The sequence below is a fragment of the Apostichopus japonicus genome, chromosome 20 (genome assembly GCF_037975245.1).
Source record: "Apostichopus japonicus isolate 1M-3 chromosome 20, ASM3797524v1, whole genome shotgun sequence".
Classification (NCBI taxonomy): domain Eukaryota; kingdom Metazoa; phylum Echinodermata; class Holothuroidea; order Aspidochirotida; family Stichopodidae; genus Apostichopus; species Apostichopus japonicus.
In genome coordinates this window covers 25,876,502-25,900,942 of record NC_092580.1, presented here as the reverse complement: position 1 = coordinate 25,900,942, position 24,441 = coordinate 25,876,502, and the positions used below count along the sequence as shown (strand labels likewise).

Sequence of the window (24,441 nt, the reverse complement as noted above, 5' to 3'; positions counted from 1 at the left end):
ACAACTCTGCTTCAGTATATTTTCTTAACTAATTGTCCCCCCACCATCATACCCTGTTCATTCCATCCCATAACTCCTAAAATACATAGCATCATACTAAGAATACATCCCATAAAGATAAGAATATATCCCATAATAAAAGTACAAGGCAACTTACACTTAACCACCTTAAACCAATCAAACACAAAGGTTGGGTCATTGAATATTCATAATTTAGCCTTTGTCTCGACTTTCCCCTTTCAACTCTAGACCAGCTTGCCCTTCACTTTATGGTATCTGAGGTAGAGTGACCAACCAGCTGTCAATTAATACTTAATTTACCAGACACTTTACTTAACTTGTAAATGGGTTTGGTGTCGTTAGGTACATTTAAAAATAAACATCTACCAAAAACATTCCTACCTAACCTAAAAAAGCTATTAAACTGTCTATTTTTACCAACAGTTCTAAACAGAGATATACTATTGGAGCCATTCCTAGAAAATGGGACCACATAAAACAATTACTTAGTGTATGAAAAAGACAGGTCACACAGGGCCACCTGACCACTAACTGTTGCTATGTAGTAGTTCGCAATAAAAATGAAAATTAATGGAACTCCTCGATCTACCAAGTAAAGGTTATTCATTGTTGAAAGGAAATGATCATATAAATAAAAACAAAAGTAGAAATATGAAAGAAACTGATAACTATATAAAATATTAACCAGGTTATGCTCTGGTTACACCTCCACTTTATGTTTAGCGTAAACTGGTTTCCTTTGGTGTCTGTTCATGCACAATAAGGTACTTAAAGACATAAGGAACCTCAATGGTTGTACTTTCAGTTTTGAATAGAAATATGAAGCTCTGATCGCATTGCAAATAGGTAGTTGTTTCTGTAACTGTAAGTACTTCCTTGACGAGGACAACATACACGGTTAAATGGAAAGTTGATAAATTACAGCCATGTTCATAATTTATGACTTGTTATGCTAGTAAATTCACGGCTTTACCTAAATCACTATATACTGATTAGTTACTTATAGAACGACTTTTTATAAAGCATAATACAATGTTTGTCATAGAGAAACTAAAGTAAATCAGAGTAAATACCTAACCATTAATTAATGAGGATATGTTGCATACAAATTTTGCCAACACACGGACGGAGCTGAAGTTTTCCTTTAACTTTGAACAATCGCCTTGCAAGATCGTTTCAGGTGAGAGCGTTTCCTTCATTATTACCATATATGGTATTGTAGTTAATCTACATCAGGACACAATGTAAGCAAAATAGTGGCAATACCACTGTGAAGTAAATGCAGTCATTTACAGATTCAAGGGTGCACGGAGTTCATATGAAATGTTACGATCGAGTTATCAAATAGTCAAGTCTGTGGGGATCAATTTTTCGTAAATTTGTAATATTGAAAAGAAGAAAAGGAAAAAGAGTGTTAGCTAAAGTTGTTTTATGTCATATTTTACGTTACGCTTAATTGAAAATGATTAGTCTGCTGTATATTCTGATGAAACCAAGGCACTGACAACGTTACAGTTTACATAAAATCACATTGAAATATATATCAAAAAGAGCATTGCTGAAAGAAATATGTTTTTTGAAGGATTTCCTGGCATAACCATTGACGTAACAGCAGACTACAACTGCAAGAATTCTGTATTTTGGAGTAGCAAAAGGCTCGTGCTCCAACATGCTGCAAGGTTTTTCCTAAAAACGTGCGCAACGTAACCCACCACAGCCCAAAAAAAGAGAAAAAAATGGCGGAGAAGCATCGTGGGTCTAATTACGATGCACTTCTGATTTAGAACTGGCATCTTTTACTCAGTGTCATATAGATGTCTGTAATTCTTACATATGTATGTTAAGCTATAACAAAATGCATCTTTATAACCTATCTTACGTTTTTTGTAAAAAATATTCATGAATATGTGGGCATTTCTATATAAGTATCTTAGCTAAGATACCTATTATGGCGCAGTGGTATGCATCTGGACTTCAGGTTTAATGAGGGACACTACATGAGTTACATATTGTTACGTTGGAATGCGAGAGGTCTCGATAATTAATTTTTAACGAGACACAAGCCTGGGTTTGTTTCCGTAAGGAACACAGACAAATTGACGAGTCTAGAGATTTTAAATGAGAACGTAAACTATATTGAACAATGGAGTTTTAACCAACAACAACAAATGGTAATTACAAATATATAGAAAATTACTCACAAACTTAACAAGATAGGATACACTTTAAAACACGCTGGCCTCTTCCAACGGCGATATCCCTCAGCGGTCACGACCTCGATGACGACAATTCTCGGTCCGTTGTACCGCGAAATTCACTGGTCCTCGACGAAGTTTCTCGCGATCCCAGAAACAGCAGTCACCTTCTTTCAGACGATGCTCCAAAATAGAAGACGGACTTCCAGCCACAATAGAGTGAAGCACAAGTCGAACTTCTCGCCGACTAAATATTACCAGAGTCAGTCCAAAATCAGCTTTATAGCCACCAACTCCTGGCGTAACGAACTTCCTCAACGGAGACAGAAATTCTTCACCTTCTCCGAAATAACGACTGAAAAACTGTACTTTCACAGCAAAGTCCTCTTCAAACTTCTGAATGGAAGTGTAGAATCAATCTTGTTATCGATATCTCAATCCTTCAGAAACTACTGGTAGTTGAGCACTGACGATATATAGTAGAATGGTATAATATGTGCCGTCGCTTGTATTCGTACAGAAACTGAGAAACTCTCCGATCTGGGCGGGTTTATATACGATTCGCCATGTCAAGAATCATCTAGATCTCTCTCGATACACCTGAGTAACAACGCGACTCGGTTTCTCTATTCTTGGAAGTCCTTTGCATATCTTGCGAACGTTCCAGAGAATCCACGAAGATGTCGTGCACAGCTTACACGCGATTCCACGTAAACCGACGTTAACCCGAGACCAGCGCGTCATCATAAGGAATATACCAGAACAATCGTGTATTATAACATTGTGACACGGTAACCCGACCTAATTTCTCAAATACTGATTTATCACGTAGGCAATTTCAATTACTCTCCACATTATAACATTAGGTTTCTCACTAGCAGTGACTAGCGTTAGGCTACAATGGGCCCTCGTAACAATATACTATCCTTTGTTGTAACACGAATAGAATAAATATATTAAGAAAGGTCTAGAAAGGATAATGTGGTTTTTATATTTCTTTCATTCTTCCATTGAATACAACCACTTAACAGTTGGGCTGGATCGTGATGATTTGAAGCTTCCGTTTCTATACAAAGTTACATCATTGCTTCATTCACTTCACTTTTGTGTAAAAAAAACAAACTTGAGAGACAAGCTAGCACACGTCAAATTAAATCATGTTTCCACACGTCAAATTAAATCATGTTTCCGTAGCTATGGTAAAATATGGTAAAATGGAGATTTCAGTAATGTGTTATATTCGATGTGTACGGTATAACACGTTACCATTGGTCTCTTGATTATATAGATGCTCCCTATAAAAAAGTAATACTGTCTTTAACCTGGTACAGGTTTGGACTTCAGATTCAACTTGAAAGTGTTAGAGCGCTGACTATCGAAGAACGTTTACAAGTTTTCATTGTCTTCAATTGAAAGGACAAGAAAAAAACATTCAATTTTATGACAGTTTTGACAGTATTGTGCATCCTGAAAGATGTACAAATTAAGATGGTACAGTGCAAAATAGGGAAAATCCGCTGTATAAGTATTGCACTGACCCAGACTAGTATTATATTTACCTAATAATAATAATATGATGATGGTTATTATTATTAGTATTGTTGTTCATTAATTATATTGTGCAATCTTTCTTACCACGGCAATCATTGAACCCAATAACAGGCTCAAAATGGTGTTTTACACGATCCTATGCTTGTGTGGATTCCTTGGTCTCACAGAAGGTAAGTAAAGTGAAATTTCCGTTACTTTTATTTTATTGTTAATTTCATTTACTAATTATTTAATGGTTTCATATGGTTATCATCGTTTTAATGATGGAATCCGTCATTCATCCTCTTCTCAATCAGAAATACAGAAGTCATGAATTAGCAAGTCTTCGAAAACAGGAGTGAAAACCAAACACGCACACGTTGGCCAAAAGTCTGTGTGTATTCCAAAATTCTTATAAAAAGTATGTCTTCTTACGTTAATTTATGTTGTTGTGTTTTATGTTCGATAGGTGTGTCTACATCAGTTCAAAATATCACCGTCGTGCGTGGAAACTCTGTGTTCTTGAACTGCAGTTCCAAAAATAACTCTTCTTATAAGCCAGTTTGGTGGTTTCAACAAGAAGTAATTTACGCTGACGGCTTGACTTCGGAAACGGTTGATAATGTATATGGTGAAGTCGCCAATACTACATTTTCATATCTAAAGATTACGAACTTCTATAGTGGTAACGCTGGAAACTACACATGTGCTTTTGGAAACGTTACCGTCAAGACCTATCTGCTAGATATGAAAGGTGAGTGCCTCTTTCGATATTCATGTTTGAAGCAAAAGAGGATATAGGTCTTTGCCCACGCCATATATAATTTATGTAGTAATATTACGAGTATGTCTTCTTACGATTATTTCAACTGTTTTGTTTTATGTTCGATAGGTGTTTCTACATCAGTTCAAAATATCACCGTCGTGCGTGGAAACTCTCTGTTCTTGAATTGCAGTGGAAAAAATAAATTTTCTCGTAAGCCAGTGTGGTGGTTTCAAAGAAAAGTATTTTACGCTGACGGCCTTCCTCCGGAAATGGTTGATAATGTATATGGTGAGGTCACCAATACTACTTTTTCATATCTAAAGATTACGAACTTCTATAGTGGTAACGCTGGAAACTACACGTGTGCTTTTGGAAACGTTACCGTCAAGACTTATCTGCTAGATATGAAAGGTGAGTGCCTCTTTCGATATTAATGTTTGAGGTACATTGGTTTTTGTCTACGTTTTTTATACTTTATGTAGTATTGTTAGAAGTATGACTTCTTACGATAATTTCAACTGTTGTGTTTTATGTTCGATAGGTGTGTCTACAGCAGTTCAAAATATCACCGTGGCACGTGGAAACTCTCTGTTCTTGAACTGCAGTTCAAAAAATAACTCTTCTCGTAAGCCAGTTTGGTGGTTTCAAAGAAAAGTATTTTACGCTGACGGCCTTCCTCCGGAAATGGTTGATAATGTATATGGTGAGGTCACCAATACTACTTTTTCATATCTAAAGATTACGAACTTCTATAGTGGTAACGCTGGAAACTACACATGTGCTTTTGGAAACGTTACCAGCAAGACATATCTGCTAGATATGAAAGGTGAGTGCCTCTTTCGATATTTATATATGAAGTATATAGGTCTTTTTCTACGCTTTATATACTTAATGTAGTATTATTACAAGTCCGCTTCTTACGATAATTTCAACTGTTTTGTTTTATGTTCGATAGGTGTGTCTACATCAGTTCAAAATATCACCGTCGTGCGTGGAAACTCTCTGTTCTTGAACTGCAGTGAAAAAATTAACTCTTCTCGTAAGCCAGTTTGGTGGTTTCAACGAAAAGTATTTTACGCTGACGGCCTTCCTCCGGAATTGGTTGATAATGTTTATGGTGAGGTCACCAATACTACTTTTTCATATCTAAAGATTACGAACTTCTATAGTGGTAACGCTGGAAACTACACATGTGCTTTTGGAAACGTTACCATGAAGACCTATCTGCTAGATATGAAAGGTGAGTGCCTCGTTCGATATTAATGTTTGAAGCAAAAGAGGATATAGGTCTTTGTGTAGTTTATATACTTTACAAAACGTTTTGTTGTTGTTATAGATGACAAAGAGAAAAAGTTGCGTCGCAGATTAGAAAAGAAATCCGTTGGTTGTCAGCCCACTAATACGTGTAAAACATACATTTCATATAATCTGGTTTTTCTTAAAGTTGATTAGTTTCCCATTTGTCAGTTTGGCGGAGTCGTTGTTAAATTCACACATGAAATGAAACGAGTCCAGCTGCATCCTCCGGGAAATTCAATATTTAAAAATTTGTTCAAGAAATGGTTGCATGCTTAGCTAGTTGCCAGATAAGTCATGTTTTAAGGCTCAGGGGATAGTTCAATGTAGTTCATCGGTACACATTTTCCAGTAAGGCTGCAGCCAGTTAAATATGTTATCATTTAAACAAAATAACCATATATTATCACAAAAAATCCTACCAGGTAGTTAGTTTATATGGTGTGGGCAATTGTAAAATTCCCACTCTTTTCCTCTTCTAAATTATCTTTGGTACTAAAAGCATGATTTTGTTCAAAACAAGTACCAAAGTCAGACAGTGTACCGTCAAGCATGTACCTTTCGCCCTCGAGTATTCCTTACTTTTGCCGATGTTTTCTCATGTAGCATTATTGTTGGTACTCGTAAAAATAAAAAAATGGGCAAAAACTGGGTACGTATATGTATAAACAAAAACAAGTCAAATTACCCCATTTTATCAAATTTAGCTGCCCCAAAAACTATGAATCGGTCAAATTTGTCCTCATTGCCCTTGAATTTGAGGGTTGGAGAGCGTGGGGGGGGGGGGGGTGGGAAGTAACTCTTTTTACTATAAATTGATTATATACTTCTATACCCAGCTTGGTAATATACTTACCAAACGATTTAAGATTGTAAAAAGTCTGGATCCGCCACTTGGCAAAAGGTTCATCTGTTTGAAAATGTCTTATGCTTAGAATGAATGTTGACCTTAAGTTTGATGAGTAAGACTCTCCTCTTGGTTTTATTACCTTCTTATTATAGCAAGTAAGCAAAACACAAACAATAATCCTTTACTTCTGTTTGTGCATAGCAAATATACACAAAGAAAATTTGGAATTGTCCGGCCTCCGAATTTTGTTGCCCCAGTGCGGTAAAGGCTACCATTTGCATACCTCGCTTTTCATTGGCGGGGTCTTGCACTTTTGATGCTGAATTATTCAAACTGGGAAGTTCTTGCTTTATGCTATGTACGCGTATGTGTATTTACATGTACATACACGTGCACGCAGTGCATTGTGATTCGCATACTACGTACTGTATGAACTGGTGACTTAAGAAGACAACTTTGTAAAAAAGTTTGTTCTTTGCTTTTGCGCGAAATTGTTTCTGTACATGTACATCCACAAGTTTGTAAAATAATACTGCGACCATGGACTGTGAGTGTATATATACTTCTCATTGTAGATGACTGTCCTTTTTGAAGGTAAGGATTACTTAGGTTTATGATCCAAAACCGAAGGGCCAATAATTTGAATTAGATAGTTTTGACAAGGGTGAAGCTTCAAAGTGATGGTGAAACTTGCTGTACTGATAAGTACTGCGATGCAATGTACGCAGATTAGTACTAGGCGTTGCTCGCTTCAAAACTGCATAAAAAACATTGGACAGCTTGACTGTTTACTTGAGATACTTTTAAACTTTAAACTGATAGACTCTTACTTTTGAGCTAGACATTGATTTGATTTTCAAAATTATGACCCTTTTACACGGTTAATTTATTGACCCATTGGCACGGTTTTCAGTTAATAGAATGTGAACGATATAGACCTAGTATTTGATATTTTGTATAATCTTCAAACTGTTTCGGTTTGAAATAAATACTTTAAATTTACAGCAACAGCGTTGTGCGATGTATAACCACAGACCCTTTAAACCCGTGGCATAATAAACAGACAAATAAATTAACTTAATTGACTCTACTCAAACGCGTACATCCTGCTGCAAGATTGTTTTCTTTTCTGAGTGTAGCAAACTTGCCTTGCGAAAGTGGTATGTGATGAGCGATCGGCTGCTGCTAGTTGATAATGTTATGAAGCTGATGCATACGGACCTTAGCCAATGGTGAGGTATGCACATTTTGGCCTTAACCGCGCTGGGAAAAGGAATTTCGCGTCCGACCTATTCAGCGTAACCATATTCGAACAAAATGACAGGTTCTTGTTAGGGTCACGAGTACCGACAACGCTGTTATAAATCCTGCTATAGACATTATTACAGTAGTATTGTGAGTTAGGCCCGTAGCCGCGCTGATTGGTGTTTCTTTAGAGTATTATTGAATATCATGTAAACACATACCGGGTTTTATTATCGCAATGAGACTGTCGCAATGTCTATCGTCTACGATCTTTTGAGGCCTACATGTTATTTCACCCATCGTTACAAGACAGTGACTTTGATGTCAACATACGTGGGGGCCCATAGATGTAGGCAGGGGGTGGGGGTTACAGGGGATTCGGTCGCGTTGATCCTGTTGCCCCGTCCTAACTGATTACAACCGTTAACCCTTTTCTATTCGCAGACCCAACGATAACTCTCCTCTGTAATTCGGTGATGTGTCCATCTTTCTTAGACGTAAACGAGTTAACAGACCAAAGCTTCCAGTGCTACAGTGATCAAACTCCACTGCAAAGAAACTTAACATGGAAAATCAACGATGAAACTCCATCTTCAGATAAAGCTAAATATAAACTTATCGGTCTCGATATAGATGTCATATCTACATTAAATATAACACTTTCTAAAGATGACATAATCATATCATGTACTTTGGGAAATACATCAAAGAGCGTTGCTTTGCGAGGTAAGTTTGTCTTCCCAATTGTTTGATATATCTTAGAAAATGAAATGCTTTTCGAATTTTGTCACTTGTTTTCTGTACACATGTACTGCTGTCAAATGTTTTATTATTGTGTAATGAGTAACACTGTGGTGTTGTTAACTTTTTTGATACAGTAAATAAATGTAAAAAGTTATGTGGTAGTGCTTTCTCTTCATGTTCTATACACAATTAACATATCACGGAAGCACATTAAGTATGGAAGGGAATGACAAACAACTAACATTGACTCGACTTGACGATGCGTTAACCTATAATTTAATAATTTAATAACAATAACTAAACAAGCGAGAAAGAATCAAGAAGGTATGGTATATAAGAAAACATGGTAGTGTATACAATTGGCTGAGATGTCTTTGCATTAACATCGCACAGAGACAAGATAAATGAAATGAGCCATTTATTAAGTTTTATATTGTTAGAGAAATCTCGAGTAACCCATAACAACTATAGGTGCCAATAAAGTATACAAAACACAGAATGAAAACACATGTATTATCATAGGAGTGCTATGGCGGGCCATCAGTCTCAAATCGTGGGAGATCGACTTATGTCGATTTAAATAGGTATATGTCAATTTGAGTTGCTAGAAACTGTCATAAGTCCATGGAAATTGACTTCTACCGATTTAATTCGACATATCATCGATTTAAACTGGTAGATGTCGACCTAAATTGACATATCATCGATTTACTTTATATATCATCGATTTAAATTGGTATATGTCGATTTTAACTGGTATAAGTCGAATTAAATTGGTATATGTCCATTTTAAATTGACATATACCGATTTATTTTACTTATCATCGATTTAAATTGGCATATGTCGATTTAAATCGATAATATGTCGAATTAAACTGGTAGAAGTCAATTTAAGCTGCTGGAAACTGGTATAAGTCGAAGGAAATTGGTATATATCGATTTAAATCGGTATAAGTCGATCTCCCACGACTTGAGACTGATGACCCGCCATAGAGTGCTATATGGTAAGAGAAGCAATAAGTACATCAGATAAACAAAGGATATTAGAATTCTGTTGCTGATGCTGCGATCTCAAATTTGCACGATGGGTAACTTATAGACCGTGACTTCATTTCAATTTGCTTTTCACTGAGTGGTTCTCCGTTGTTTTATTGCAGCTTTTTCTCTGACGGTATCTCTTTTGAAAGTTATAATTGCTATAATTTGGAATTTTACATTATACTAACCTTATGGTAACACTATGAAATACAAATTAACCACTGTGCTGCACTATGTTTATTTTGCCTAATATAGGTGCATAAAGAAAACCATTTATCTCCTTAACATTAATTGGACTTAATAACGAAAGTATAGGCTCTTCTTTCCTTTCTATGAGATATATATCTTTCCACGTCGAACATCATTTACAAATCATAATCAAATTTAGGCAAATCTTGCATCATTTCATCCATCCCAAGGTGTTTCTTTTTGTGCTAATAAATATCAGTTTAAGGTTTGCTCTCTCATGTTTAAGTGAACAGAATGTGGATAATTAACAAGTGATGACTGAAGCAACACATTATCTTTGCACGTCTCTGTCTTTGTGAGTACATTTACAGCTATAATATCTACTTACTTATGGCGCATGCTTTACAACTATGTTTTCTAGCAGATTTATATTTTTGATGATACGTTTCGAACGTTTCGAAATTAATGCTAGAATATAAGAATCACGTATGATGACAAGTAAGTATAATATGCACTCGTTGTCTGAAGTGCCTAGCACTTGTGATACAAGTAGAATGTTCCTTTTTATGAGTAGGAGTTTCCATAAGCTGTATGCGCGACTCAGAGTACTACTAAATCTAGCAATAGTATATACATATACCAGTTATGCGAAATGACCCAAATAATATTAAGAGAATTAGTACGAGTACAGGTAACTATGTTAGAATACCAGTAAGAAAGAATATAAACGGGCTCATGACACGTTTGGTGTCTACAGCTGAAGAGCAGAAACATAACCAGACGCGTGGAACTGGAACACCTGAAATAATTGTGACACTATTAAAGTGAAATCTACTAAAATGTATCTGCCACTCGAACTTGGTTTAAAGTGGTCAATATTTTATCTTTGAATATTGATGAATAAAATCGAATAAAGCATCCAAAGTGTGTGGTATTTTTTCTTCAGGATAAAGCTCAAATAATACTGCAGACCTTAAGTTGGACATGCTGGGTGTTCTATGTAAATGCATTGGTAGTGCAAGTGCCTATATATAGGACAAAGGACGAAGCTCGATTTGAAGCACAGTGAATATTGATTCACAAGTGAGCAACATTTAACAGTGCGGTTCTTCCTCTAAAAGCTGTCCAATTACATCCCACCATACAAAAGTTGTCGGTTGTAAAGACACCCTATGGTAGTCATCGCATAGTATCACTTGTGCTGTTCAGCTCTGAACGTGTAAAGGTACGGAAAATAGGCCTGGTGACCATCTTGCAGCAATGTCAATATTTTACTGGTATTTATGTATAAAAAACATAAATGTAAAAACTATGATCTAATTCTGTGAGTAGCTTACGATTGACATGTTTTAGAATGTTTTCTTGTATGGATGACCCTGCAGCAATCACCAAACATACAAAGAACATATAGGCTCGGATAAATGAAAGCATTTACAGTTTTATTTATCATATTATATATTCTTTATATTCTTTCTTTCTGTTTGCAAAGAATATCTTGGTTTCGCATTTTCCTTTCCCAGTGGCAACATACGGCACAAAAGAATTCCTAATCTTTGCTATATCAACTTCGGGAGCGATTTTCGTGGTTTTTGTAGTGACGGTATGCATGATAGCGATATGTAAGACACGGTTCAGTAAGTAAACAACGTGGTATTTTCGCAAGAACAGCGCTTTGTAATTAAAATACGTATATCCTTTCGACTACGCCTATTTACCAGTTGCGCTGAAAACAATACCATAAAGTTAGTCTTTAACATGAAAACAATGAGGTTCAATCAAGAAATTGTTTATAATTGTATTTGGGCGTTGTAAGTTTCAAGTAACCATATATGAAATGATAGTAATTATAACGAATGAGTAACTTATTGCATTATATCAGGTAACGGGAATAGTTATTAAGTACATACACATACAACATTGAACATGAAATTCCATTCAAGCATGTAAGTGTGTACCAAACTTCAGTTTATAATTAATATTTCCTTGTTTCACCGCTATGTATTACGCCAGTGATTTTAATGAACGCCAAAGCTGCAGTTTGTCAGTACCAAGATCAAATTAAATATGTTTCAATTTGAAGATATAAAGTTAGATTGTTTGACTAAAATACGACAACAGATGTATAAGTATATCGCTATTCCAGATAAAGTCCAACACCTGATGGGCCTAATATTTAATCGCCATGATTTACACACCTTAGTTGCATCTATAGCCTATTCTGATAGGCATATAAACATCGAAAATTAAGTTGACATTTTCATTGAAAATTGTGCGTGCTAATTATCAATTGATTGCACCATATTGGAAAAAGCAAAACATTAAATAATTCGCACAGAACGTTGTACCTAATATCTTATAAGCGTATATCTTTTATATATTTTAATATTGACCTAATATGTTTTAAGTATCGCAAAGTATTTGCGAGTTGATACATCAGTTAAATAAATAAATAAATAAATAAATAAATAAATAAATAAATAAATATATATATATATATATATATATATATATATATATATATATATATATATATATATATATATATATATATATATATATATATATATATATATATATATATATAATAATAAGTTTGCTCGGCGAACTGAACATACTCGATCTAAATTTAACTTCTTTCCTAACAGACTCTTGGCTGTATCAAGTCAACGAACAAGATCGCCAGCAAACGTACGCACAATCTAGAAACTACGCATTATAATAATTATTGCATGAAATAAGTAACAAATGAAATTTGTTCATAACGATTTTGAAACTAAAAATGGATAAGAATAGCTTATCTATCAAGTAGCAATAAGTAAACTTATTTCGATCCGGAATTGAAATTAGCTACTGTACTTTCAGTTGTGCTAATGAATTAACAGATAAAAACACCCTCAAAGTTACATGAAAAGTGAATGTATGAAATGCACTGAAGAACTTTCAACTGATATTTAATTAATGAAGAATTGAATATGTTTACTTTAGTAAACGTATTTCGATACGGCATTGAAATTTGCCGATGTTCTGTCATTTCTGCTGATAGATTAGAAAAGATACCATGTAACCATAAAAGATACATGTAAAGTGACAGTACAGAGTTCACTGAAAATTTTTTTCAACTGGTATTAATTATTAAAGAATCGATTATGTTTACTTACCTTTTTTTATTAGAAAATACTTTTTCAAAAATTACCGTAATATCCTTTTCATAATTCAGTTCCATCGTATATAAAAACCTGCTTCAATGCCAGGAAAATATTAATAATAAAACACAACGAAATAGGAAAGAAGATATACAGTGCAGAACCTCCTAAAAAATAAAGATAAATAACATGTAATGTACATATAATTGTTCATTTCAGAAATATAGAAATGCCGAGCCGGCGTAACGAAGAGGAAATATATGAAGACACAGACATCATTAATGCACACGGTGTTTCCTCGTCAAGTAAAGAAGAGATTGTCAGATTCCATGGTAAATGTGCATGTTTGTGTGAATGTGTGAGGGGGGGGGGGACCTGCTTTGTTTATTATAAAATATATTTGAGTTTCGATGCTGAAGGATGAAGGGAAAGCTTGTTAATTAATTACCGAATATACATGCTTTCTATATTTTTCAGATTATGATTCCGTCGTAGATACAAAACGTAAACTGAAAGACCAAGAACTTGAACGTGACATGATTCACTTTATCTCCAGTTTGAACACTTCAACAATTATATTACTATGGAAAGGAAGCGTCGTGTTACCCCAGGATAGTAAGAAGGATGTTATGATATCGTATGTTGATGGTATGTTTAGCATTTATTACGGATTTTTTAAAACAATTTTCATGATAAATCGTGCATATGAAATATTAACAGCGTTATCAAAACCAATGCAGAATGCCTTTAACATTTTAGCAAATTTACATGAAAATCTCAAGAAAATGTACGTCTGAATACAACTATGGTAACTTTTTCATGAATACAAATTTTATTTAGAAATTTGTCAAAGATAAACTTCTAAAATTCCTTTTCCAATCTCAATTGTTTCAGCATATAGGGATACTGATTAACGAAGTACGTGCAATGTAATTTGGTGTTGACTTATTATATGGTTCTTTAAATTGGTGACGAATATATTAGCGACGAAACGGAACGGTAAACGTGATACCGACCATTAACCACATGCTTATGATACTCTTTATCAATACTTAATTAAACCCAGAGTTAGAAGAATAATACAAAAAGGCTCTTCATTCGAGAATACAGTGTATTCGTGGAAAGGATAGGTTACGTCATGCCTGACCAGTTTTCCTTTTTGTAGGTCCTTCAGCAAAAAAGGTTTCGTGCTTACATCTAAGGGCGCAGTTAATTTGTGTGAATATTGTGTATGCGCCATGGGATGCAATGGAAAGAGCCATGTTAAAGCTTTTGAGTAATATATATATATATATATAGCATGTTGTACTCCGTAATCAGGGGCGGCGATTTGTTTCAAATATTAGGGGGGGGGGGGGACATTTGCTTGGGTGCAGGCGTGTAGCAACTTTCATCCCCAAAATTGTTCGCGCGCTTCGTGATATTTTATATATTACTATCTAAGTGGAGCGCCACATCGGTTGGCGCGCAGCGTACAAGAAAATTTCTGGTTTTGATAGCCCCCCAGATCACCGGAAATGGCACTTCTCGGGCTTGAAAATGACCAACTAGATGCCTGAGAACCAAGTTTTTCCCAATAGTTTTTTTTCCATCCATAACCTTTTTTCAAGATTGCTACCAGTCACACATCATGTTTTTGTAAGTAATACTACGTAACGGCCCACAATACCCGTCAGTCCCAATTTTCAAGGTTTGAAGCCCAATATTTGTTCAGAATTTTCACTTCAAAACATGCCCAAAATATTGCACAAAATATCACAACCAATACAGAACAAAAACCCATCAACCCCTAACAGACCGGTCAAAATTGCACGAGTAGAGGACGTATGATGAAGAATGTTGATTAGGGAATTTTCGAAAATTCAGACACAGTTAATTTATTGGTGTGAAAATATTAAAACCTCTTATAACGGCTACTATAAAACTTCGATTTCATAAAAAAAAATATGCTCGATCGGGGGAGGGTGCGGTCTCCCCCTTCGCCCCCTGGCTACGCGCCTGCGGTTAGAAATCTTGTAGGAAACATAGGGCAAATAGAAACCCATTGAACCCATATCGAGGTGGATCATATATATGATTGTACGTACTTACACTCATACACAAGAGATGTACAGACATTATGATAATAATCATGAGTGACAACATGCTTTACGGTCACAGGTCACAGAGAAGACCAGGAAGAGTCATTTACCTCATGCAGCATGTGTTAGATGAAGTTTTAGCCACCGCCAAATATGATTTGGATAAATAATCTCACGCATTATTTCCTATTTATAGCCACACTAAAAGACCATGCCACCAAATATTGGAGGGGGGAGGGGATATTAGATACTATATCCCCCACCTAAAATATTGGGGGGAACATGTCCCCCGTCCCCCCCCCCATGATCACCGCCCGTGTCCGTAATTATAGAAACGTAATATAAAGAGGCAAAAATATATGTTTATTTAAAGCGATATCATTAATATGTCCACTCCTACCTTATTCCCCAGTTGATTAGTTTTGAAGGCCTTCTAGTTCGTAGACACTGAACCCTGGCTCATCTGTTACAATGATTATTCCTACTCTTATGACATGAACGAAGTATAAATACTGTTCCAACTATTAACTTACATTTTTTTATCAAAAGCAAACGCTTCTGACAAAACCAAACGACTCTGGCAGAGTTGTAGTACTACAAAACTGTTCTTTCCTGATCATACCAATCTTTTACAGACGATCGGTTATTGTAAGCATGGAGGTAAGATGCTCACTTGTATTATCTGTGAGACAGTCAGTCTTTATATAAGACAATGAAAAATGTATTAAGTTATAACAATGTTAAAGGTAACAAGTATGTATAAACGCCATTCAAATGATCATGGACCATTCTTTGTATGCCTCTAGATTTAATTTGAATGATTAACACTATCGCAATGCACTGTATTATATATATAGTCCATCCTTAGATTGTACCTACGTCATCTGTCACACGAATAATCATCAGCATTGCCCCCAGCGGACTAGAAAAAAATGTCCCTCGTTTCAAATGTCAAGTAGCGCATTTTACATTTGATTTTCAATGTCTCATTGAATTCTCCTCTGTGTCTATAGGAATAATTAAGAGAGTCACAAAGGCGAATCCAAGATTTTAAAAAGGAGGATGTGTGGTTTTATAACCTTAAATGACCTTTAACTTCCACCAGTTTCTATGGACATATAACAATCACCAATGGGATGTACATACTAAGAATGGATTTCATCCAAGCTATTCTTATTGAGTTAAAGAGTAAACAAACTCTTTACACTTTGACCCTAATGACCTTTAACCTGCACCAGTTTCGATGCGCATTTCACAGTTATCAAAGTGATCTACAAGTTTGAAGTTCAAACAAGTTGTCTTTGTTGAGTTATAATGTTTAAAATATGTTCAGACTCTGACCTATGCTGACCTTCGTCCTCCACTTGTTCCAATTGGGTTATTGTATCCACCAAGGGGAACATACATACCACCACCCTTGCACAGATTCCCTTTTGGGAAAGTAATTTAAGACTCTCAGTTTAAATTTGGTTATTTTTTAAATTAAGATTAAGTGAGCGTTTATTTTATTTTATTTATGTGTAGGTCATTGCCTATTTGCGATTTTATCTTTAAAACCATTTTTTTGAGGGCAAAACAATTAAAAAAATGTTTTATTATAGAATTCGTAACTCGAAAGTCTGTTTGTTACTTGAACAGGAATTAGATTATTTGACTTTTTTGTATTTTATGATGTTGATGAAATTCTCTTTTGGCGTTCAACAGGAATGCTGTATATAGTATATGACTATTTTGAGATGGCAAATTTAGCCCAATGCTTGGTATCTGAGAAAACCAACTACTCGTCAGCTGCTGGTACTAACTCCAATGATCTTAAAACGGCATATGCCTTTGATGTTATAAAGGGAATGGAATATCTGGCAAAGAATGAGGTAAATTATGCTAAAATGTAATTTCCTCAAACAATGAAAGTATACAGAAACAAAAGCTATTCAGTTGTTTTCCCGGTGAAAGTTTCTTTTGGAAAAGTTTACTCAGATGCTGAATAGGTGTCCTTGCCCACCACAAATCCGTCCGCACAATATAAATTTATTATCGATTAATTTAAGGTGATCACTTTTACCACCGTACGTGATGTACCACTATCAACTAACGTATGCATTTAATACTCTGAAACAGGATAGTAAAAGGCCATCAATATTGCTGCTTATTATGACAGAAGGTCAAATTATGTTCTTTCATGCTCAAATTTAAAAAGATTTTTTGCATTGCCAACTTCAAGGCAGATTTCCTCAATGAGATATTACATTGTCTAATGGAACGAGTTTGATTTGAGTTGTCTAAGAATACCTTTGTCATTCAGAAATTGCCAGAAGGAAACTTACATTTTTGAAAGAAATTTTAAGAATATTCAAATTTGTGGCTAATACTGAAGTTCGTTAATTTGTATGTCTAGTTTAATTTTTCTTGCTTTGTTTTAAACTTCAGTGTTGTCACCCAGGTCTGCGTGCCAGCCGTGTATACGTCAATAGCTTTGGCGTTTGTAAACTGTACGATTTTTGTCTCAGACGGAAAGTGTCGAAGTTTCTAGATCTGTATATCAAGAAGGTATTGTAGTAATTGTCGAAGTGGACTGTTGTGATGTGTGAAGACACTTAGCATTTGCATGGACTTGTCTATGGTCAATTACATGAATGTCACTGGCACTTTCTATGATGTAATTTTTCATAACAAAGCTTTATATAACAAATCAAAATCTACAACAATTAAAACACTTACAGGCTATACAAAAATGGACTAATGCAGCACTCATAAGGCAACTTCTTATTTAAAATAATGTGTAAAATCTTTCACAATAATTGGATGAAAAGCCTTCAGCTGTTCAGGAAAACAGAGCAAACAAATTATTTCTAACAAGGGATTGAAAATGAAAAGATTCCTTAGGATAACATTCTGTTAACTTTGATATAGAAGGCAACTTCTTATTTAAAATAATGTGTAAAATCTTTCACAATAATAGGATGAAAAGCCTTCAGCTGTTCAGGAAAACAGAGCAAACAAATTATTTCTAACAAGGGATTGAAAATGAAAAAAAAATTCCTTAGGACAACATTCTTTTAACTTTGATATAGAACGCAGACACAAAATGGATATTACCACCTGAAGTCATAACGTCTAGTTCAACATACCAAGCAGCTAGCGATGTCTGGGCTATTGGGATTATATTATTAGAAATATTCGTTGGTGGTAAGTTATAATATTTCTAGTTTGCAAGAACTTCAAGAGAGAGAGATAAACTGCTTATCTAAAGTTAAAAGCCTTTGAAGGTAAATGTAAAAAGTATGAGAGGGCCTGAAGTTTTTATAGAGTATAGTGCTGAGTTGGTCTTACACGAGCACGGTGAAAAAAGTGTTTCTTGGCAAAGCTGTTGACAGTAATGGAATAAATGTATCAAACTTCATTTTGTGCAAGTAATAAAGTGGAAACAGTTGATATAAAAAGAACAGGAAAAATAGAAAGCTAGGAAGTAAGCTGAATGCCGAATGCTCTCAATGATATGTTGTATTTAATACTAAATGACACTGCTTCAAATGACCTTTTGTGTTTTCTAAGGAATTTGCAATTCTTTTATTCACAGAAGAGAAATATTCTTAACATATTTGCTTTTGTATTAAATCTTGAATTCAAATATACATCGAGAATGTTCCTATTGCATCACGATTTAGGAACAAATATTCAATAAATTGTAAAGTAAAACAACGCTTTTGGAACGCATGTGTCATTACAATGATACCACATGACCGACAGTGAAATTAGTAATTTCCCAATGACGGGTTTATCTTGCCAAAATAAGCCCAGATTAAACAAAACTGTACCTAGAGTTAGGAAGAAGAGAATTCCTAAATACAGGGCAGAGCACACATATTTTAAGTATGCCCCTGGATTTTAATGTGAGGAAACATCGGCGTAGGCTAACGACCGTATGCCTGCCTGTGGAACATCTCTTTCATAGTGATTTAGGATAGACGTTCAGAGCATGAAAATCCTATCTCTATCTTCATCTTAATCTTATCTTAGAGTTAGACGCACTGCGTAGAAGCATTTCACAGGGTGAAGTGAATATGCTCAAGAAAATTAATGCTCTCAGCCAGCAATGTAACTATCCTGAAAACATGTAAGTTACTGGACATCTCATGACTTTAGGCCAAAAATTAATTTTGATGTGTTGCAGGCCGTTAAAAGCCACTGCTATCAGTCCAGGATGTATTCCTATATTCCAACTTTAACTTTTGAAACGTAACCCTTCAAATTGCTGAGGTATAGTTTAAAGTAAAGAAAAAAATCATTAGGCCAGTTCCTCAGATACAACCTAACAAATCAATGGTCAACTACTTAGAGTTTCTTTGGCTCAAAGGACATGTGTATAATTTATTACACAGTTTTCAAGGACAAATGGTACTTACGACATCCAATGATGCTCCGTTGTTGGTATGAATTTAAAAACACACATTTTTGGTAGAGTTGTTAGAAGCTATGAAACAATGGGTAATATATTAACATTTACACTCGCATCGAGGACCCGACGACATCATCTATGTTAAATGATTCTTCCAGAGATACAGCACATTTTAACTATTTAAATAGTTTAAAGATGAATACTTTGAAAACCGGAATAGCTAAAGAACATCACTAGCACCTAACGTTTCTTTATTTTTGTAAAGTATAGGCTAACTCATTAAGACTACAATTTGGCATGAATATTTGCTGAATATTTAAATTTAGAGTAGACACAGTTTGATTTACTACGAGTAATTTCATAAATGCCTTTCTTTCAGATGTTCTTTGATGAAATCGTGCCTAGCTACAAAATGTAAAGATCGCACCACAATTAGCAGTATCAAAGAAATATTTGAAAGAATCACAGCTGCAGCAAACAAGGTATAATGGATGCCTGGTCTCATTCATATATTGATCGGTGTCTTCACAACCGTGTTTCGTATGGTCTAAACTTCTAAGTTAGGAATGAGTGGGTTATTTCCATAGATGTCGGAGCTGTTTATTAGGTTCCCTTCATATTTAATTGAATCGGACGTTGAGTCAGTCGAAACTCCTATAAGGAATGTATTAGGTATCGTTTATGGTTTAGACATTTGTTTTAACAACCTCACAGTATTTAAATCGTGTTACTAGAATAAAGCGTCTGGGTTGAAAGTTTGTAAGGCTCTTACGGCTCTTAAACGTTTATGTTATCAATATAATGGATGATCAGCTGTTCATTGAATGCGAAGAATAATGGATTTCACTTTCATTTTCAGAATGATGTGTATTACAACAATGAACACTACGATGATTAGCTTACGGATAAGAATATGAGTACACCCACCATTCTATTAAGGGTGTCTAGAAGAGTTGATATAAAAACACAAGATGGTGACGGGAATCTGTCATACTCTCGAGTATTGTGGATGTAGATTAAAAGCGCGAAACAACAGTTGGTATAGAGAGTAAAGCAGTCTAGAAATTTTGCACCTGCTAAGTTATGTAATGGGTAAATGCTTTCCAAATGCCATCCTATTGTTTACCCAATCATTCTGTTTTGTTATGTAAAATTATCAAGTATTGTATTGAGTCAAAGAATAGTGTGTTTCTAAAAAGTGTTGTGAGTTGTAAAACTGTTCTTCAGAAAGAAAGGTTGAGTGAGAAATTAGTGTAAGGCAGAACACAACTTCTCGGCCTTTTGGCTAAGATCATGTGTAGTATCTGTTCCCTATCGAGGGGAATGGTGATGCAAACCTGACGATGATCACACAGTCACAGTCTCGATGCAAGGGGACTGGGGTTGAGAGCGAATTAGTCGTTCGATAGTTTGGTTTTCGTGCCCAGGTTCTTTCATAAGTGACTTTTCTTAAAAAGTACAACTTGTAAAAGGACTGAGAAAAAGAGAAAGAGAGCTAGAGAGAAGAGCAACGAAATAAAAAAGAGAACAAGCAAATTTCCTTTGAGCTTAATTTCACTTTGTCTGGTGAACCACGGTTGTCATGCAGGGTAGTTGAAACGGACTTCCCTGCATGTAAAGGGAATCTCATAGACAAAGTATCATCCCTCAAACGTCAAAGGGTACATTTTGCTGTATATTTAGACCAGATATGAAGTTTCTCAGAGTAAACACATGGAACCCCTGTATTTTATTGATATAATCGTTCTTTTCACTGTTTGTTAAATTCACGTCTGCACTAAGATGTAATTGTATGATAGCATCAATATCTATCTATCTATCTATCTATCTATCTATCTATCTATCTATCTATCTATCTATCTATCTATCTATCTATCTATCTATCTATCTATCTATCTATCTATCTATCTATCTATCTATCTATCTATCTATCTATCTATCTATCTATCTATCTATCTATCTATCTATCTATCTATCTATCTATCTATCTATCTATCTATCTATCTATCTATCTATCTATCTATCTATCTATCTATCTATCTATCTATCTATCTATCTATCTATCTATCTATCTATCTATCTATCTATCTATCTATCTATCTATCTATCTATCTATCTATCTATCTATCTATCTATCTATCTATCTATCTATCTATCTATCTATCTATCTATCTATCTATCTATCTATCTATCTATCTATCTATCTATCTATCTATCTATCTATCTATCTATCTATCTATCTATCTATCTATCTATCTATCTATCTATCTATCTATCTATCTATCTATCTATCTATCTATCTATCTATCTATCTATCTATCTATCTATCTATCTATCTATCTATCTATCTATCTATCTATCTATCTATCTATCTATCTATCTATCTATCTATCTATCTATCTATCTATCTATCTATCTATCTATCTATCTATCTATCTATCTATCTATCTATCTATCTATCTATCTATCTATCTATCTATCTATCTATCTATCTATCTATCTATCTATCTATCTATCTATCTATCTATCTATCTATCTATCTATCTATCTATCTATCTATCTATCTATCTATCTATCTATCTATCTATCTATCTATCTATCTATCTATCTATCTATCTATCTATCTATCTATCTATCTATCTATCTATCTATCTATCTATCTATCTATCTATCTATCTATCTATCTATCTATCTATCTATCTATCAAATTGATATTGATATCTAATTCCGTTTACGAAAGTATAACTGTTTTATGTCTTTACTAGTTACAAAGTTATACTAATTAGTACAAGTTTACACCCTTTTGTTGTATAACCCCTGTTCCTTTTTCATTATTATGGTATATATTTCATAATGCGCACTGTAATTACCTGTTGTTTGTGATGTTTTTTTAAAGTTCTCGCGTTGAAACTAGAAATTAACTGAAATTGTTATTATATCTACATGGGATATGTGTAGCAAGCACTTACATCGGCCCGGTTGATAATCGGTTGGGCAATCAAGCATTGCTTTCAGGCAATATGGTACATTGGGTGCCGTCTAGCCTACATAATATACTACTAATCAAGTCAGAAATTAATATACTTGCATACAAGCTTTGTTTCAATATTCTATTACCGCATGCCAGAGAGTAAATTGTAAAGCTTTGTCTGTAGCCGTGTAAGCCAGGTTGTACTCAAAAGTGGACTACATATTGGCAGAATAATTTAGAAGAAGGATGAAACGAGGGCCCCATCAATGCGTTATTGGAGTGAAGGGGAGTGGGTGTAACGACCACCTTTGTCCTCGGCACTGATTTCTGCCAGGTTGTCTCTGCCTAGTGGTTTACACATGCACCAAAACCTATTTTTAACGATCAAACACGTAATTCTTCTTGTCCTGTAAGAGACGATCTATAAATTGCAACGGGATACTTTCTAACCCTTGATTGAGGATTTCCTATTTAAACACCCGACAACACTTTTACTTCAGTTGAATGATCCTCTGTGCTACTTATACTGCTAACTGGACACATAAACATTACAATATAGGCTTGGTGATATTCTCCTATGGAAAGATGTTCACTCCGCTAAATGTTGGAAAGAAAAAAGATAGCGTGACACAAAACAAATTATCATCTTGGGTTTTTTCCAATAGCAATATATTTTACGAGCAGGTTACCCAAATAGTAAAAAAAAATCTTATTTCGCTTGGGAGATATCAAAGTTTAAGGTTTCTTGATAATGAAGACTGAAAGATTGGAGTAAATCTTCAAGATAATAATGACATCATCCAGTTACACGTGTTTCAATGTTTTCATATTTCTTTTCTTATTAAAGAACTACTTTTCTGTGATTGAATACAGTTTTGCAAATGTTGAATCTAAAATAATCTAAATTATTGACTTACCGGTTTTCTATGTTAGCACTGTTAATATTCTACTTTGAAAGCAAAGTTAGGTAACTTACTTCCTAGTTACCAAAGGACGTACTTCTTGTGAGGCGGCTATTTTGCAATCATAAACATAGACATCAACCCCTTTGTATTCATTAGTTTATAATAGCGATATTGTCACAGTAATAAACTATAGAGCAATATAAATCAGAGACAACGGTTATAATGATAGTAAACTTTAAGGATGAATATCCTTAGATTAACGACACTTTCAACGATGCGAAGATACTTCTTGTTCTTGTGATTTTTTCACATATTAAATAGAAATTTACTTTTCCTTTCACTCTCCATTTGGTATTTACAAGACAACCACAACATAATAGCTGTCTACGGGTACAGTTACTATCGTATATAACACTACACATAAATGACTACAGTATACAATTTGCTTAACATTTTGATAAGATATTCTCGTAACAAAATTTTTGCTGATGAAGAAATCCTCACAGTGAAGAACAACTTTGTCATGGGAAATATAGAAGGAAGGATATAGTCCTGCGATTAATTTATGGAAGAATAAAGCAAAGGGTCGCAATACGGTGAAAGGTAAGATAATTGCATATAAAGTTGTGTGTGGTATATGCCTCTACTGAAGTACAATCACCACGCACACTTGATTGTTAATGGAATAGTATGGTACACACGAAAATATAATTTGTTTCAACTTCAGTCGAATTCGCACTATAAATTAAGAAATTAGGTTTGCAGACGGAAACAGAGCAATGTATTACATGTATGAGACTAGAATTACTATTATCTATCAGATTAAGGGAGTAATATCTCCTTAAATTAAATATAACACATATCTGTTTGGGTCATAACATAACGTTACAGAGGCCAACGCCCTGTTCTTACAATGATGAGTTATTGCAATTATTTGAGACTGTAGATTATAGGCACATTTTAGATTGATTAAATCTATGAGTTTTGAGAAGAATGGCATTGCTTCCTACATTACCGGACCTTGTTTTTGCTATTTCACGTTAATTCTCGCCACAAGTCTCTTCCAACTTG

At 34.7% G+C, this 24,441-nt stretch overlaps 2 protein-coding genes and 1 non-coding gene across 6 annotated transcripts in view; all 3 read left to right on the top strand.

The window, feature by feature from the left end:
* The window catches only part of LOC139961266 (fibroblast growth factor receptor 2-like), an 80,206-nt gene that overhangs the window by 43,496 nt on the left and 12,269 nt on the right, over positions 1 to 24,441 (top strand). The window lies entirely within an intron of this gene.
* LOC139961660 (fibroblast growth factor receptor 4-like) lies at positions 3,590 to 21,373 on the top strand. Of its 3 annotated transcripts, XM_071961032.1 has the most exons (10): positions 11,393 to 11,508; positions 13,237 to 13,349; positions 13,495 to 13,665; positions 15,648 to 15,758; positions 16,803 to 16,969; positions 17,526 to 17,645; positions 18,170 to 18,284; positions 19,116 to 19,212; positions 19,874 to 19,976; positions 20,354 to 21,373. In XM_071961032.1, the coding sequence occupies exons 2-10, from the start codon at positions 13,247 to 13,249 to the stop codon at positions 20,390 to 20,392; spliced, it is 1,026 nt and encodes a 341-aa protein (XP_071817133.1). In that variant the 5' UTR covers positions 11,393 to 11,508; positions 13,237 to 13,246; the 3' UTR covers positions 20,393 to 21,373. The 3 variants fall into 3 exon arrangements, 2 of the variants coding, with proteins under 2 accessions (XP_071817132.1, XP_071817133.1); XR_011790953.1 differs by lacking the exon at positions 19,116 to 19,212 and having other exon boundaries at positions 20,354 to 20,398; XM_071961031.1 differs by lacking the exons at positions 13,495 to 13,665; positions 15,648 to 15,758; positions 16,803 to 16,969; ... (3 more) ...; positions 19,874 to 19,976; positions 20,354 to 21,373 and adding exons at positions 3,590 to 3,937; positions 4,216 to 4,500; positions 4,639 to 4,923; ... (1 more) ...; positions 5,468 to 5,752; positions 8,348 to 8,629 and having other exon boundaries at positions 11,395 to 11,508; positions 13,237 to 13,259.
* Positions 20,760 to 20,959, top strand: LOC139962262 (U2 spliceosomal RNA). The gene has a single exon (XR_011791183.1). It is a non-coding gene; the product is annotated as a U2 spliceosomal RNA (small nuclear RNA).

Bases quoted from the DNA above. Each gene is read 5' to 3' on its own strand.
- LOC139961660 (XM_071961031.1), top strand. From the start codon at position 3,886: ATGGTGTTTTACACGATCCTATGCTTGTGTGGATTCCTTGGTCTCACA. The intron at 4,501-4,638 runs GTGAGTGCCTCT...TATGTTCGATAG, and splicing joins CTATCTGCTAGATATGAAAG to GTGTTTCTACATCAGTTCAA. The intron at 4,924-5,053 runs GTGAGTGCCTCT...TATGTTCGATAG, and splicing joins TTATCTGCTAGATATGAAAG to GTGTGTCTACAGCAGTTCAA.